This window comes from Solanum stenotomum, chromosome 11 (genome assembly GCF_019186545.1).
Source record: "Solanum stenotomum isolate F172 chromosome 11, ASM1918654v1, whole genome shotgun sequence".
In the NCBI taxonomy this organism is placed as follows: Eukaryota; Viridiplantae; Streptophyta; class Magnoliopsida; order Solanales; family Solanaceae; genus Solanum; species Solanum stenotomum.
This window is the reverse complement of record NC_064292.1, coordinates 7,978,790-7,993,977: the sequence shown is the minus strand read 5'-3', so window position 1 is coordinate 7,993,977 and position 15,188 is coordinate 7,978,790. Positions and strand designations below refer to the sequence as shown.

Here is a 15,188-nt window from a genome sequence, read left to right as displayed (position 1 = left end):
AAGGGTCCCAACTCCCATACTCCCATTCCTAAAAGCTAATAACTTTTTCACTTTTCAAATCCCTATATCACTTTCTTGTTCTTCCCCAACTCAAAACTCAAATATTAAAATCATCTCCCATAATATTCTATTGTTGATTGTTTCATACTTGATACTTCATGCTTGAATCTCACATTCAATTCGAAATGAAAAATCAAAACTCATGCTTATTGCTTAAAAGGTAATAGCCTTTTTCAAGCAATGAAACCTCGTCGAATAGTATTGTAAACGTGCTTGAGAAGTATTAGCACTGACCTCTTTTTGGAGTTTGTAGTTAGCACTCTAGTCCTAGAGTGAGACATTACGAAGTGCTAATTTTTTTTGTTCTAGTTAGCTCCATTTTTTGCTCTACTTAGCATCCTAGTTCTAGATTGACATATTGTAAAGGGCTAACTTTTTGTTTCACTGTAATCACTCATGTTAGTTTCGGATTTCTTGTAACGAAACTAACTTTTTGTACCTATAAACTATATACTACTACTTCCTTGAAATTTTATTTTGTTGGCTTATTTACACGTTTATACTTTTATTTTTCGAACCCCCTGAACGAAAATCCTGGGTCCGCCACTGGAGGCGGCAGGAGTCAGAGTCATGATCGAACATGATGCTTGTTTGATGGACATATATAGTTAAAATGTAAAATAATGTCCTTCCTATTAACTATAACTTTTGACATGATAATAAATATTTAATCCTAACATAATTAAAATATCGCACAAAGTGCTCACCACAGAGTGCTCACCCGAAGGATAGAGGCTGTGGAAGAGGTTGTAGCGACGGCGGGTTATCCTGGGGTAAAAAAAAAAATGAAACAATTTTATCATGATTGAATAATAAAAAAATATATACATATAAACAATATAAATATTAGGTTCTAATAAATTTACTAATGTCCTTCCATGATGTTGAATATTTTAATTTAAGTACACATTTTGTTACTTCAAATCCATATATATTATATTCAAAAACCACTATATAGCCATCTTGGAAATCTGACCTTTGAATAATACACACACAAAAGGTCCACAAATCCATCTAAATAGGTCTTCTTTGAATTTGTCAGCCCTATCACCACAAGTGTCCTTCTCATTACATATGCAGTGGCCACTAATATTAATTAGATGAGAAGTATTAGGTGTATAGTCGGACTGCCTTTATTACCTAGTGATTAATAAAATAATATTTTTAAAAAAAATAAATCATAAAATTAGAATTTCAATTTTAATAAAAACAAAAAAGTTGAAATAATTTCTTTTCATCATCTTAAGTTTTGATCTGCAGATTCATTTGGTACCTATATTAATGAGAGACGTTAAATATAAGTATGACATAATTAACTCATAAATACATGACTCCTTCAACTTGTCTAAGTTTGGACATATCACTAACTCACTTATTTTGATCCGTTAAATTCAATATATCTAAAAATTGGACTGATAGGTAGCTAGTGAATTAAGTCGAAGTATGTACACAAACAACACTAATATTAAAATAATTACTATTAATGAAGTAGGTGTCTGTTGTTGGTTTGTTGCATCATTTGGTTATTAACCTCTTCTACTCCTTACCAAAAAGTCCAAAATCCTTCATTTTATTTTATTTTTCTTGTATGAATCAACAAGATTATTATGTCAACAATACAAGGGGGTAGGGAAAATAGTAACAATATTATGGCTCAACCATTTCTCCATGAATTCAAGAAACAAGCTTCTTTCTTCCTTAAAGAGAAGATCAAGACAGCCAGATTGGCTTTGACTGATGTTACACCAACTCAGATGTAAGTTCTGTATTGGAATTAGCGACAGATAAATTTTGTATATCATGATTAGTGATAGATCATCGGAAAAAAAATTGTTAGCTACGAGTAATTTATAAATTCCACTTTCTTTAGTCTTTGTACTATGATGAGCAATTTTGACTTTTTGATCATTTGTATCTTCTGATTTATTCACACATAGTTTGTTTATAATAGTTTCGTGACTTTACTGTTATATTATCGAATTTTGATAAGTCATTTTTTGATTTCTTTTAGAACTCTTACAAATAGTCCGCTTTTTTTTTTTTTCAAGTTAGTGATCGTACGTTAAATTAATCTAGAGAAATTTGATCAAATAATTACCAATTATGGTTCTTGTGGATCGGATCATTTATAAAAAAGAAACTCTAAATATTTGAGATCTTAAGTTCAGTGACGATTTTATTAGATATCTTACAACTAGAATTCCTCTTTTTTCCGATCCCTCTAAATTCTAATGATGATGTTTGTTTGAAGATTGACAGAAGAAGCTACAAATGGAAATCCAGGTGCACCTGACACAAAAACACTAAAAATGATTTCCAAGGCAGCTTTTGAAGTTGATGATTATTGGAGAATTGTTGGGATCCTACACAAAAAGTATATTTATTTTTATTCATTTTCTTTATTTAAAAAAAGTTTTTCTTTTTTGGCAATTTTTTGGATAATATTTTCAGGCTTGATGATATTTTATTGTATGATGTAGATTGTCAAGTTTTGATAAAAAGAATTGGAGGGTTTCATATAAGGCTGTGATAGTGTTGGAACACTTGTTGACTTATGGACCTGAAAGTGTTGCTGAGGAATTTCAAAGTGATAAAGATGTTATTAGGGAAATGGGAAGCTTTCAACTCATTGATGAGAAAGGGTAAACTTCATTACAAGTTGAATTTAATTATGATCATCCAATTGTTTATTTATGGTAGACAAGTCATCAAACTAATTTCTAGAATGGAAAAATAACTCAATCCGGAAACAGTCTCTTTATATTCACAAGATAGGGGTAAGGTTGTGTATACACCACCCTCTCCAGTTGCGTTTTGTGTAACTACACTGAGTATGTTGTTGGTAAGTAAATCAACTATCCATATATATAATGGAACTTTAAGAAGTCGAGAAATGCTTTATCCCACAAACGTTATTAGGTTCTACAACTTTGTCGCGATAAACTAAAAGTTGAATGTCCATCCATTTAAGGTACTTTGAATGATGTATGCAGATTCAACTGGGGGCTAAATGTTAGGAAGAAATCTGAGAGGATATTGAAGCTGCTAGAAGATGGGCAACTTCTCAAAGAAGAGAGAAACAAATCCAGGAAGATATCAAGAGGAATTGAAGGTTTTGGGAGCTTTAACATTAGGAGGACTACTAGTTCAGAGGAAGAATCAGCAATTAAACCTTATGGAAGGTCTAATTCTCAGTTTAATCATCATGAAAATGATGATGATGATGATGAATTGCAAGTTAGTGAGAAAGTGGATGATGAGTACTTAGTAAAAGAAAACATAGCACCAAGTGATGAAATGCACAAATGGAACTTCAAAGGAGAATCAAAAGCACTTTTGGATGAACAGAGAGAAGAACCAAGGATGGTATTTTCATCAGAAGAAGATCATCCTTTCAGAGAAACAGATCGATTAACGTCAGTCTCACTGCTTTCATCTGGAGATCAAGTCCTCCAAGCATGTCAATAGGACGTGTAGCAGCATATGTATGTTGAATAGTTGTTTTATGCGTTCATCTATCTCTCAGAACAGTTGTGTTGTTCCACCTAAAGATTTATGTATAGAGCCAAGAACACCTAATTGGTTGTTTCCCTTACAAACTTAATACCACTACTAGCTGTTTTGAGCTTCTGTTGTAACCTACCTACAGGGTGAAGCAATGCAGAAATGCAACTATACTTCCATTTCAGGTTCATGGAATAATTGTTGCTCTCTTGAAAGAGCATAATACCCGAATTTGTGTTTCTTTACAATGCTACTAATGATGCTGATGTTTCCTAGTACATTGCTGCTGCTTTTTTTGTTTAACCATCTGGTATCTAAAGCCCGTTGGTTCCACTCATCTGAATTCATGCTGGATAAGCACACTAAACGCTCTCAACCCGGAGAAGATCTCGAGCACTATACTTGTGGTTAAAGGTGGAGGGATCTCAACCACCACACCACAACCCTTAGTAACACTGTTGTATCTCTACTGCTACACCTGATGTGAACTAAAATTGCATTCTTGTAGCTTCTACCTTCAGCAACATTTAACATCTCAGGAAAATGGCAAAAGAAACAACAAGAGCACATAAAATCAGTCTATAAAATTTATAACTACTACATTGTCTCCGAGATAATTGCAATGTTCTCCTCTACTCATGTTATCAACACGGAGTCTTACCATTTTGGTGTATTAGAGATCTATGAGATGGGGCTATTTTCCTTGTATTTGTTACACTAGCTCTTAGGTTACCTTTTGTATCCTAGGCTCCACAAATACATATATATCGATTTACACTATTGTTACTACTATATGAGGATTTATAAGTTGCAGAGCCAATCCTTGATAGCAAGTCGCAGGGCATGGTTGGGAGTTAGCTCCAAATGGCTTAGTTTCAAATTGGTCATTGGAGAAGTATCATGACCACTTTCCAGCCATCCTTCAATGGCCTCTCCTTCATATGTGAACCCGTCTGCAGCAACCTGGGGGTCATTCATTATGTCCTGAAATAAATTCACAATTATGTGAGCATTATTGAGCTGCAAACATGAAAACCAGAAAAATTGTTTCTAACAGTAAATTGGAGTGAATGAAAAATACAAACACAGCACACTGGATGGATCATCTATAACGTAAGTAGTGATCAATTGTCAGCATAAATTATGACAACAGGCCTATGATGCCATGCATGTGGAACAACTACCATCTCATGCATTTTACATTCAGATTATGTTTTTATTTTTATTTTATGATTCCATGTTCTGCCGGGGTGGGGGGTGAAAGGGTGGTTGAGAGAAGAGAAAGGATATGACCAGATGTTGTACCCTCAACCTTTAAGAGGCATGATAGCAGCACTACCTGGAAACAGACTACCAGTTTGCTCCCTCTCAATTCTTTTTAAGTCTACACATACACTCTTATCCCCTAAAATAACATATCTTTGTCTTCCTATCCTGCGTCCTAGAGGACCACAAAAATTCATATGATTAATAGCACGCAGAACATAACTTACCTGGCGAATCGGACATAAGAAAAAGGAGGGCACTGATTGTTCTTCCAACTCATTCAAGTTCTTTAGTTCCATTACAAGAGATGATGTCAGCTCAGGCCTATCCCTACTGTTTAATTCACAGCATTGCAATGCCAGTTCTGCTAACCTCCTTGACACAAATGTAGACCATTCTCCAGTAGATAAATCCAAAAGAGAGTCTAATTGTGCATATAAGACTGCCCTGCGTACTTCATTCACTAGTCCTGCTAGAGTTCTTCCAGTGAGCATTTGAAGGATAATAAGTCCAAGTGCATAGATGTCCGATTTAGGTGTCAGAACTCCAGTTTCTTGAAATTCAGGATCAGTGTAGGCGAACAGGCCCTTTGGTTCACTAAGGCGATTGAAACTTGGGCATCGTAGGACTTGCTTAGGTATCAGACTAGATATGCCGACATCACATATTTTACAGCTGCCTGTAGAATCAATGAGCACATTCTCAGGCCTCAGATCCCCATGTACAATCTTTTCAGGGTATGAAGAGTGCAAAAACAGAAGTGCGCTTGCAATTTCAGCAAGAATTCGTGCTCGCATCTTCCAATTCATGGGACGAGTGTTGTTTTTGCAAAAGAGGCGATCTTGGAGGCTCAAGCCAGGAAAATATTCATGAACAAGGCACCAAGATTCTGGACATACACCAAGTAAGGTGACCAGATGAGGATGACGTAACTTAGCTAGAATTTCCACCTGCAAGTAAGAAGTTAATCATATGAGCAAGCACACAAATAAAAGAAATTGTTGGCAGAGAAAATTATGAGATTACTTTTTAGCTTATGATGAAAGACCAAACTGAGCACAAGGAAAGGTATATGCACTTGAGTTGGATGATATTAAGGAAAATGCTATGCTGAAAGGGAACTCTGAAGTAAAGAAACTTAGAGTGGAATCCAAATCCTATCTAAATGCAATTTGCAATCCATGCATGTGAATCAAATGGAGATGTTTACCTGTTCAAAAAAATGTGATGGCTGTTGCATATTATAATGATGCAACTGCTTAATGACTACAGTTTTATCTGAGAGTTCTCCTTTAAACACATCACCATATCCTCCCTGACCAATCCTGAAGCTCTCAGAAAAATTGCATGTTGCTGTCTGCAAATCGGAGGATGAAAACTCAACCAACCCAAGTGATACAGAGCACTCAGCCAAGTCACTTGCACTTTGTCCTCCATCTTTTCCACGATTCTTCCACGAATTAATCCAGTGCATGGCCTCACTATTTTGCTGCTGAAGTTTCTGCTTCTCCTGCTGGAGAGTTGATATGGAGGAGTGAATCAATGTCAATTCTCCAGCAATCTCTTCACACCGTCGATCGGCCTCCTGTGCACGACTATCCAGGAGGGCTATATTTCTCATGGCCTTGCACAGCTCATAAGTTTTCTCCTTTTTCTCCATCAAGAGCTTTTCTTTTTCCAGCAATGTAGTTTCCAGAGCATCCTCAGCTTCCTTCCTCAGTTCAACTTCATGTGCATGAGCAGATTCAAATGCTTTTATCTACAACAAAGCAAAATTTCTAAATTTCAGAGCCTAAGAAGGAAGCTTCAGTTCTTATAAAAAAATAAAGAAAACTTCAGTTGTATAGAAGTAATAGTTCACCAATTAAGTGCTTTCAGCCCATTATAGATGTTGCAAATATGAGAGATGACATTAATATTCACATAGCATTCTCTTACAATGGTAGTTGTCGCAGTATAGAAGATATGTTGCATGAGTTTCTGCTGTATTTAAGAATACAAACTGGCTCTAGGAATGAACTACTCTGACACAGAGATTCATGCAGTAGCAATGACTTGGTCGCAAACATAGACTACAGTAGTTCTAAAGTGCTGACTTCAATTTTTTTAGCTTGGATAAGCCCATAGTGGGTCTACTGGTACATTAGATATGATGGCTTTGGTCCATAAATGAATGTGAAGCCATAATATAAGAAAAACTAATAAGTGTAATTTAGCTTCATAAGCCTCCATGTCTGTGATATCCAGCAGTAGCCAAATTTTACGATTGTCCATGCATCAATAAAGTTCTTCCACAAATATGTAGGTATGGAATGATCTATAGAGCAATAAGAATACGGCCTCCTCAATAGGAATACAGAAACTAGAGGTTTACCTTTCTGATGGCTTCTTCAGCTTCAGCTTCCAGTTTTTTGCGCTTCATAATCTCTGCAAAAGCTTCATTCCTTGATGATTCAAATTCTGTGCCGACTTCTGCCAGCTGTTTGTATAAACTTTCCATCTCCGCATCAGGGGGCACCATTTGTTCAGCAGAAGAAACACAACTGCTATCATGAATAGAGCTTGTTGAAATAGATAAACTAGGAACACTGATCAGATTGCTTCTGCTGGAAGAAGAAAAATCCTTGAACCGTAAATCAGTTTGTGATGGAATCCCCGCTTCAAGAACTAATTTTTTTATTCCAGATGACACCAGGTCCCTAGACGAGCTTGACTGAACACGTTCTGGGAACAGGATAACCTCATTCTTGCAAGACTTCAGACACTGAGATCTTAAACCGCATACATCAACAGCCCCTGCTTGAGTATTAGGAGAAATAGGTGCAATGAAGCTTGAGCATTCAGGAGGTTGTCTACTCCAGATTAATCTTCCTTTGTAGACGAAGAATATTTCACAGAATGTAGGGAACTTTGTGGCAGCATAACTTGCTTTCCTGGAGCTTTTCTTAACCTTCACACAACTGTAGATGGCTGGTAAGTTTGGGTACATGGGACCAGTTCTATTTGATGAAAATTCAGAAAGATGCAAATATACTGTTCCAGTAAATACAGGTTTAGCAACAAAACATATAAAGGGTGAAAGAAAAGATCCATATAGACATACCAACTAGCTTGGATTAAGGCTCTGTCGTGTTGATATCCTTACCTTAGGTCCACTGTTACGAATCTTTTCACATTTGTTCAGAGATTGTGTGAAAATAAGAGAGATTTCAAGAGCTTCTAGGTCAAGAGAACTTCTGATTTTTTCCAAATGAGAAACTACTATGTGTTGGAATGAAATGGTCCCAAATATAGCAGATGAATAGAGGATTCATATAAATAACACTACTAGTTTGCGACGGAGGCTCTGTTATTGTTGTCATCCTTGTAAAACAACTGAAGCAAGATATAGGTTGTATTATGAAATCCCCCAGTTCTGCAGGCAATGACAACCTCCACAGATTTCTAGACCTTTAATTTGACCACTGTTCTCAGTTCTCCAACAGTGAAAGATTAGACTAGCCTACTAGTATTTTCAACTAGCAATTTGAGTACCCTAGGAAATTTGTCCCCACCCGTCAAGTTTGATGAAAACAGTTACCTGAAATGAACACAAAGTGGCCCGGGCACCTATGTTGCTCAGATTCTCTAAAAGTACTGCCGTAACCATGTCAGATCCTCCAAAAATGCACAACTTTGGAGGATTCGTCACGCAACCTGTGCCATTTTTGAAGAGTTTGAGCAACATAGCCGGGCACTACCTTATTGAAAAGAAAGACCTAATTTTCCTTTGCTAATTAGGTCAGTCAGGAAAAGTGAAAACTAAGATCAAATTGCTATAAGACATGAACCAAGCACTCAAAATGTTTCCAAAACTAGAGATTCCTTTTTTCTCCTTTCTTTTTGGTTAATATGGTAAAACCATATCCCTTCCCCTCAAAATAATATCCTGTCTAGGAGTCAACAGTGGCTCTTTCGAATTTTGCTCTCTAGGTGACAAAAATTCTCAACCTCCAGGTAAGAGGTGGAATACTCTTATCACTCAAGCAACCTCACTTACCAGAAACTAGAGATACCAGGAGATCAACATAGCAACTTGGACATTTCAGTTTGTGGTCAATTCTGGTGCCTCTGACACGACAAATCTGGTTTATGCAGGAAAATGACATGTAGGAGGAAACAAGTTTACGAAAAGGATTTATAAGTTTCATTAAGATCCTTGGCACAGAAACAGAACCGCATGAATTTGAGATATTTTGTAGCATCCAGAAGTCTTTCCAAAAAGACAAAGCTCTTCAAAAATTGAATCATATAACATAATCCAGAATTCACAAGTGCAATCATAATCTACAGCAGTTCAAACAGTTTAATCGCACTTGAAAGTAATCTAAATGACCAGAAGTTGAAGACCTACTCCGGTATAGCCCCAATTATAAGCTTCCTGATGTTATGCTTGTTGACAAAATCCAGAATTCCTTTTAGGACTTGATCTGATTCAACTATAGCAACACTTGCTTTAACCTGAAAAGATTATCACGTCTTCTGTAAGTGACTGCATTGGTAGCATGATACAAGGAAAATACTCATCATTACTTGAAAAGAAAAGCAGATTTTTACAGTACATAGATCATGATACAGTGAAACACTAGTTGTTTTAATTTTAAATGAATGATACTGTGAGAACATTAGTGTCACAGAGGTAGCAAAGATCTAGACATCTTCCTGCATGTCGTATAGTAGCAATAAAATGTCAAATCTAGGCACAGAAATCACCAAGAGACTAAAACAGTTGTACTACAAACATTGGTCAAGATGTAGCGAGGAAGGAAATCGTGAAAGTAATAGAAAAAATAATTTAGGATTTTAGTCTTTGTTTCGGATGTAATAAAAGATATTAGAAAGTGGAAAAGTGAGAGAAGAAAAGAACATATTTCGGGGGCTCAAACCCACTTAAGCTATCAAGTATTGCACGCAGTACTAGGTTCAAATCTCAACAGAAGAAAAAAAAAACTAGGTAATTTCTTCCCATCTACCCAAACTAGGTGGACTGAATTACCCGATACATGTGTTTGTGGGAGATATCAGGTAACTGTTGGAATAATCAAGGTGCACACAACCTTGACCCAATATACAACAACAACAACAACAACAACAATGCGGAAATCTTAGTAGCTCAGTTGGTTGACTATCCGTTGTCAAAAGAAAAAATGTATAGCGGGCAGTGAGAAAGAGGCACGAGAGGACAGGAGCGGATAAAACGAGTTAAAACTTTTAGGGGTTGGGAGGATAGAGAGACAGCAAATGGAGAATACTTTGAGAAGAGGGGAGCGATCTGTACAGACAGAAAATTCAGACACAAGGTGCCTGAGATGGAGAGTCAGGAGCCTGGAGCCCAACAACTTCTTCGTCAACTTTTATCACATCCCCACCTTTATTCTTTTGAATAGAAATTTCTTCACATCACTTTTTACTGATACTTTCACTTCCTCTGGGTTTCTTTGATATCTAGAAAAAGAGAATAAATTTGTTAAAAATCACTCATCTTTTCCTCACCACAATCTCTGTTCCAGACATAAGGTACAATCTGATCATCAGCAGGAAAACTTCTTCCTTTTGTAGATCGTTACAGTAAAACGGCAAAGAAGAACTATTTCCATTTTAATTTCGCTAGATTGATCGATATTTTTTCACCCATACGTCTGTTCATTTTCATGTCCACATTCAATGTATTCAATTTGAATAATCCACACATGTTCTTCAGAACCAAAAAAAAAAGAGGAAAAAGAGGAGAGAAAAGTCAAATAGTTTTCAACGATGACCTTTCTCTTTTGTACAACCCAGCAAACAACAAGAACTGCAGCAGGGCAATCCCTTTAATCCATCAGCACTTCATCACGATAGAATACTCAGATCAGGATAAACACGAGATACAGTTGTGATCGACGGTATATGGTGGAGATTTACAATGGTGCTTAAGTTTCTACAGTTACTAAAGGGAGGGTGAAGGTTAGGAGGGAGAAGGAATTTTGGTGAAGAGGGGAAGGGGAGAAGAGAGATGGAAAAGGGTAGAAGGGGCAATAAGAGATGGCGTAAATGGAAGTAGTCAGAGATGGTAGTCATTTATTGGTAACATAAGTGACAGAACTTCAGGCGGAAAGCATGGAAAAGTTCCTCTCTGGACTGCCGTTTTATCCTTTTGCTCGGTAATTAGTCAAAACCATTACCTGAGTTAATGCTTGTAGAGATTCTAATCTCACATTAAGAAACTAGTTATAAGTAAGATATCTGATTGTGGTCCCATTTGAGCAACAGACAACCATTCTATTAAGTAAAATTTATCAACAAAAATCCCACAAATACACAGCCAGATCAGAGTCTGAGTCTCAAAATAAACCCATCCCAAAGTTTCAGAACCAAAATGAGTTGTTGACATCTGCTCATAAGTCATTTTGAAGCAAAAAGTGCATAAAAATCCTCTAGAAGCTTGAAATGTTACCATTTAACTTTAAGATTTGAAGTCCTTAAGTGACCTCAATGATCATTAATACCACATAAGAATCATCAAAGGAAATGGTCCGACCTAGCTCATCGTACTCAGACATGTTTAAAGATGTCGCATTAGACACTCTCCCATGTAACAGTTTTATCAGTTCTATGCAAATCACACCAAAATAAGTAAGCCCACTAAGATAACAGTTCTAACATTTCAGAGTAGCAAAATGACCTTTAGAGGTGGTTTGGTAGGAGGTATTAGAGAAAATTGTAAATTAGGTCTTGGGCCTAACTCTACCCTTCGGGGTGGCCCAGTGGTTTGGGCTTGGGACTTCCATGCGGGTTACCTCTCCTATGTGATTTGCGAGCTATTGCATAGGAGCGGGGGTTTTACCCTGTGCACAACCAAAGGGTAGTGGCTGCGGGTTTCCCTTGTCATTTAAAAAATAAAGAAAAAAGAAAAAAGAAAAAAAAGGAGGGTCTTGGGCCTAACTCACACCTTAAAAGTTAGATCCAATGAAGGAGGATTGTCCAAACCTTATAAGGAGACCACCCATCTCATTAACCACCAATGTGGGATCTCAGTTTTAAAAAAAAAAAAAAAAACACCAATGTGGGATCTTCTTTCATTCTTTAACCAAAATAATACATACATTAGCTTTGGTATTATTTAATCCCATATTTGGTAAGTGTCTGCAACCTAAGTATAACTAATACACACCCTATTCAGTACTATTCTTATACATAGTAAACCATGACATTAACATGCGAGATACTATTCTTATTCTAATACACCATATTCAGTAATATCATATTCTAATACACCCTATTCATTTGATACAACAAACCAAACAATCTATAAAAACTAGTTTCGGCACAACTAATCCTAGCATTACTAATACGTCATATACAGTACTACTTTTATAAACCCTATTACTCTCCTATTATCTTATTTGTTGATTCTATTATTACTTGTTGTTTCCTTTGTTTCGGTTAGCATATTATTTTTTGTTGTTATTGTTCTATTCTACTTTATTTTTAGCTGACTTTTTCACTATAGTACTTTCTTTCAATACTTGATGTTGATATGTTTTACTTGAGCCCAGGGTCTATCAGAAACAATCACAATCTCTTTACCTTCAGGGGTACAGCTATGGACACACCACCTTCTCAGGCCTCACTTGTGGGATTACACTGGGTATGTTGTTGTTCTTATACGCCCTACCAAATGACCCTTAGTGAGAATAGACTAAACTTCTAAAGCAAATTAGTTAAGCACAGAGAAATTATTCTACACGTTGAGAGGAAGGAAATGGTGAAAGAGCAATTCCAATACATAAATCACAATTCAACATCATCATTCTCTTTGATCAGGACACTAGCATCAACAACTCTTCAATCATAGAGTAAAATGGTCATGCAGTTAATAGTATGGTCTTCTTCTTTATTCAATATGATCCACCAAATGAATTTACTGAAACCTAGTTTTACAAAATAATTGCAACTTATGCTATAAACAGGACTGTGTTCCTGGAGAATAACTCCACACCAATCATTTAGAGATAAATGATACCTTTGATTTGCAGCATACACTCAAATAACGAGATATAAGTTTCCAAGCCTCTTCTCTCTCTGCATTTCGAAATGCGGCTACCATTTTTGCATTAGCCTGAGTAACTGGCAATTTTCCCACTGCATAAAAATCACAAATATGGACACATGATTGTAGGTTGTCAAAAGAATAAATCGGTTCCTCTAAAGTTTTCTAGTCTAAATGTGTATAGTATGGGGGAAGATGTTTTAACAGGATGCACTTTAGTGGGGAGGAAAATGTTTATCATAACGCTAATGTTAGGGTTATGAAAATAGATGACATATGGTAATTGTACAAGGACTAATATTCAGGAAAACCAGAGGCGGGTTCAACATCTAAACTTATGGGTTCAACCTTTTAAGATTCGTAACGTTGAACCCGTTATATTTTAAAAGTTCAGGGTTAATACCTACTATTATTGCACAAATTTATGGATTTGTATTCCGCATATCATCACTATGCATCCGCCTCTGGGTAAAAGTATGTTTATGAGTATCGTAAACAGTGGTTACATGTTGACTTAAGCAAGTGATATGGACTTAAAGTTAGGATAGTTGTAAAGGAAAATTTTGCTCATTCCTTTTTGGTCAAAAATTATTTTCTAGGAACAAAGAGCTTCACAACTCAATGTAATCAAACATTACTTAAAGGACCAAAACTTCATCAACTTATTGAAAAAAAATTCAGTAAAATGAAGCTAAATCTATAATCATGATATGATATATAATCCACATTTAACCCTCCGTGTTGGCTCAGATGGTTTGTCTTCGGACTTCCATAACGAAGGTCTCAAGTTCGAAACCCCTTGCTTGCACAACAGGGCCTTGCCTAGTACGGTTTATCTCTCTTACGTGGTTTGCGGGCTATTGCACAAGAGCAGGATTTACCCTAGATGTGGGTTTCCTTAACAACCAAAAAAGATGCACTAATCATCTACATGTATAACCTATAAACACTAGAAATGATCAAGAAAATGATCTTTTTAAGGAACAACATTAAAGCATAAACATAATTATCATTACCAAAAGCACCCAAAGTATATAAATCATCTTCATATCATGAAAAAAGCATCAACAACAAGAGAGGGAAAAAGAGGTTACATACACAAAGTGGGTATATATGGAGAAGGTTGAAGAACATGAAGAATACAAATCTCAGAATTCCCAAATGTCTTACAAGCCCACTGAACCAAAGCAACACCTTTGTCAACATATTTACCCACAGCTACAAATACTTTAGACCCTTGTTGTTCTTCTTCTTCTTCTACCACAACTTCTCTCGATTGAGGAGCAACGATTTGGCTTGTCCTGTAAAATCCACGTCGGAAACTGGCCATTGAAGAAAACCCAGAAGGGAAATTTGGAGGAGTTGGAGAAGGAGGAGGAGAAGGGGTTAGCAACTCCATGGATTTTGAATATCAAAGAACTCAAAACTCACTGTGGGACATTATAGAGACAATTGGGGGATTCTTTTTTGTGCTCGTGTCAACATCGCACGACTTAAATTTGTTAAGAGTCATATTGATACGACAATTTATGGTGTGTTTGGTCTCACGTAAAATGTTTTCCACGCAAAATATTTTTCAGCTTGATGGATCGACTATTAAAATTTTCACCTTATTGATAAAGTTTTGATACTCTCTAATTTTATTTTAATTTAAGAAATATTTATGTGGGTTTTTTTTACGTTTGGTATGAAATTTAAAAAAAAAAATTTACGTTAAATGTATTTTGTATATAATTTAAACAAATAGATTCTTACGTAAACGTATCTTCAGTAAAAAAAAATAAAAAACAACTAAATGATTGGATGTGTATGTAATGTATTAATATTTTATAAATAACTTATTGTATAATTTAAACAAAGAAATTCTTAGGTAAATGTATATTCAGAAAAAAAAAGTTAAATTAAATTAAATGATTAGATGTGTGCGTAATGTATTGATATTGTCTAAATAGTACTCCCTCCGTCCCTTTTTAGTTGTCCACTTTAGAAATGGCACACAGATTAAGGCAACAATGATTAGCACAGTGAAGTTACAATTTTACCCTTATGACAATTTTTCACTTCAAAATTACAACCACTTATTTGAATTCAAGTGAAATAAATTGGAGGGAAACAACATACACTTTTACAATTTTCAAGAAGTGTAAATAAGGGTATAATAGAAAAAAATTTGTTGTCCTTTCTTGATTTGTCAAAATGGACAACTAAATAGGGACAACTAAAAAAGGAAATATGGACAAGTAAATAGGGACGGAGGGAGTATATAACTGTGCTTATATGATGTATA

General features: G+C 35.9%; 2 protein-coding genes across 2 annotated transcripts; one reads left to right on the top strand and one right to left on the bottom strand.

The window, feature by feature from the left end:
- The first annotated feature begins 1,579 nt into the window (after positions 1-1,579).
- On the top strand, positions 1,580-3,844 carry LOC125845053 (uncharacterized). The gene is made up of 4 exons (XM_049524470.1): positions 1,580-1,816; positions 2,312-2,434; positions 2,541-2,702; positions 3,054-3,844. Exons 1-4 carry the CDS (start codon positions 1,668-1,670, stop codon positions 3,526-3,528), a joined length of 909 nt encoding a protein of 302 aa, XP_049380427.1. The 5' UTR covers positions 1,580-1,667; the 3' UTR covers positions 3,529-3,844.
- Positions 3,845-4,118: 274 nt separating this feature from the next.
- Positions 4,119-14,352, bottom strand: LOC125844216 (U-box domain-containing protein 33-like). Its single transcript, XM_049523487.1, has 7 exons — positions 14,000-14,352; positions 12,875-12,993; positions 9,224-9,330; positions 7,205-7,790; positions 6,041-6,589; positions 5,058-5,780; positions 4,119-4,548 (listed from the first exon to the last, which is right to left on the bottom strand). The coding sequence occupies exons 1-7, from the start codon at positions 14,298-14,300 to the stop codon at positions 4,366-4,368; spliced, it is 2,568 nt and encodes an 855-aa protein (XP_049379444.1). The 5' UTR covers positions 14,301-14,352; the 3' UTR covers positions 4,119-4,365.
- Positions 14,353-15,188: the final 836 nt, after the last annotated feature.

What these genes read in the sequence shown, in the direction of transcription:
- LOC125845053 (XM_049524470.1), top strand. Translation starts at nt 1,668, where the DNA reads ATGTCAACAATACAAGGGGGTAGGGAAAATAGTAACAATATTATGGCT. An exon ending in GATGTTACACCAACTCAGAT is followed by an intron (nt 1,817 to 2,311) that starts GTAAGTTCTGTA and finishes GTTTGTTTGAAG; the next exon opens with ATTGACAGAAGAAGCTACAA. An exon ending in CAACTCATTGATGAGAAAGG is followed by an intron (nt 2,703 to 3,053) that starts GTAAACTTCATT and finishes TGATGTATGCAG; the next exon opens with ATTCAACTGGGGGCTAAATG.
- LOC125844216 (XM_049523487.1), bottom strand. Translation starts at nt 14,300, where the DNA reads ATGGAGTTGCTAACCCCTTCTCCTCCTCCTTCTCCAACTCCTCCAAAT. An exon ending in TCCATATATACCCACTTTGT is followed by an intron (nt 12,994 to 13,999) that starts GTATGTAACCTC and finishes ATTTTTATGCAG; the next exon opens with TGGGAAAATTGCCAGTTACT. An exon ending in ATAATTGGGGCTATACCGGA is followed by an intron (nt 7,791 to 9,223) that starts GTAGGTCTTCAA and finishes AGCCATCTACAG; the next exon opens with TTGTGTGAAGGTTAAGAAAA.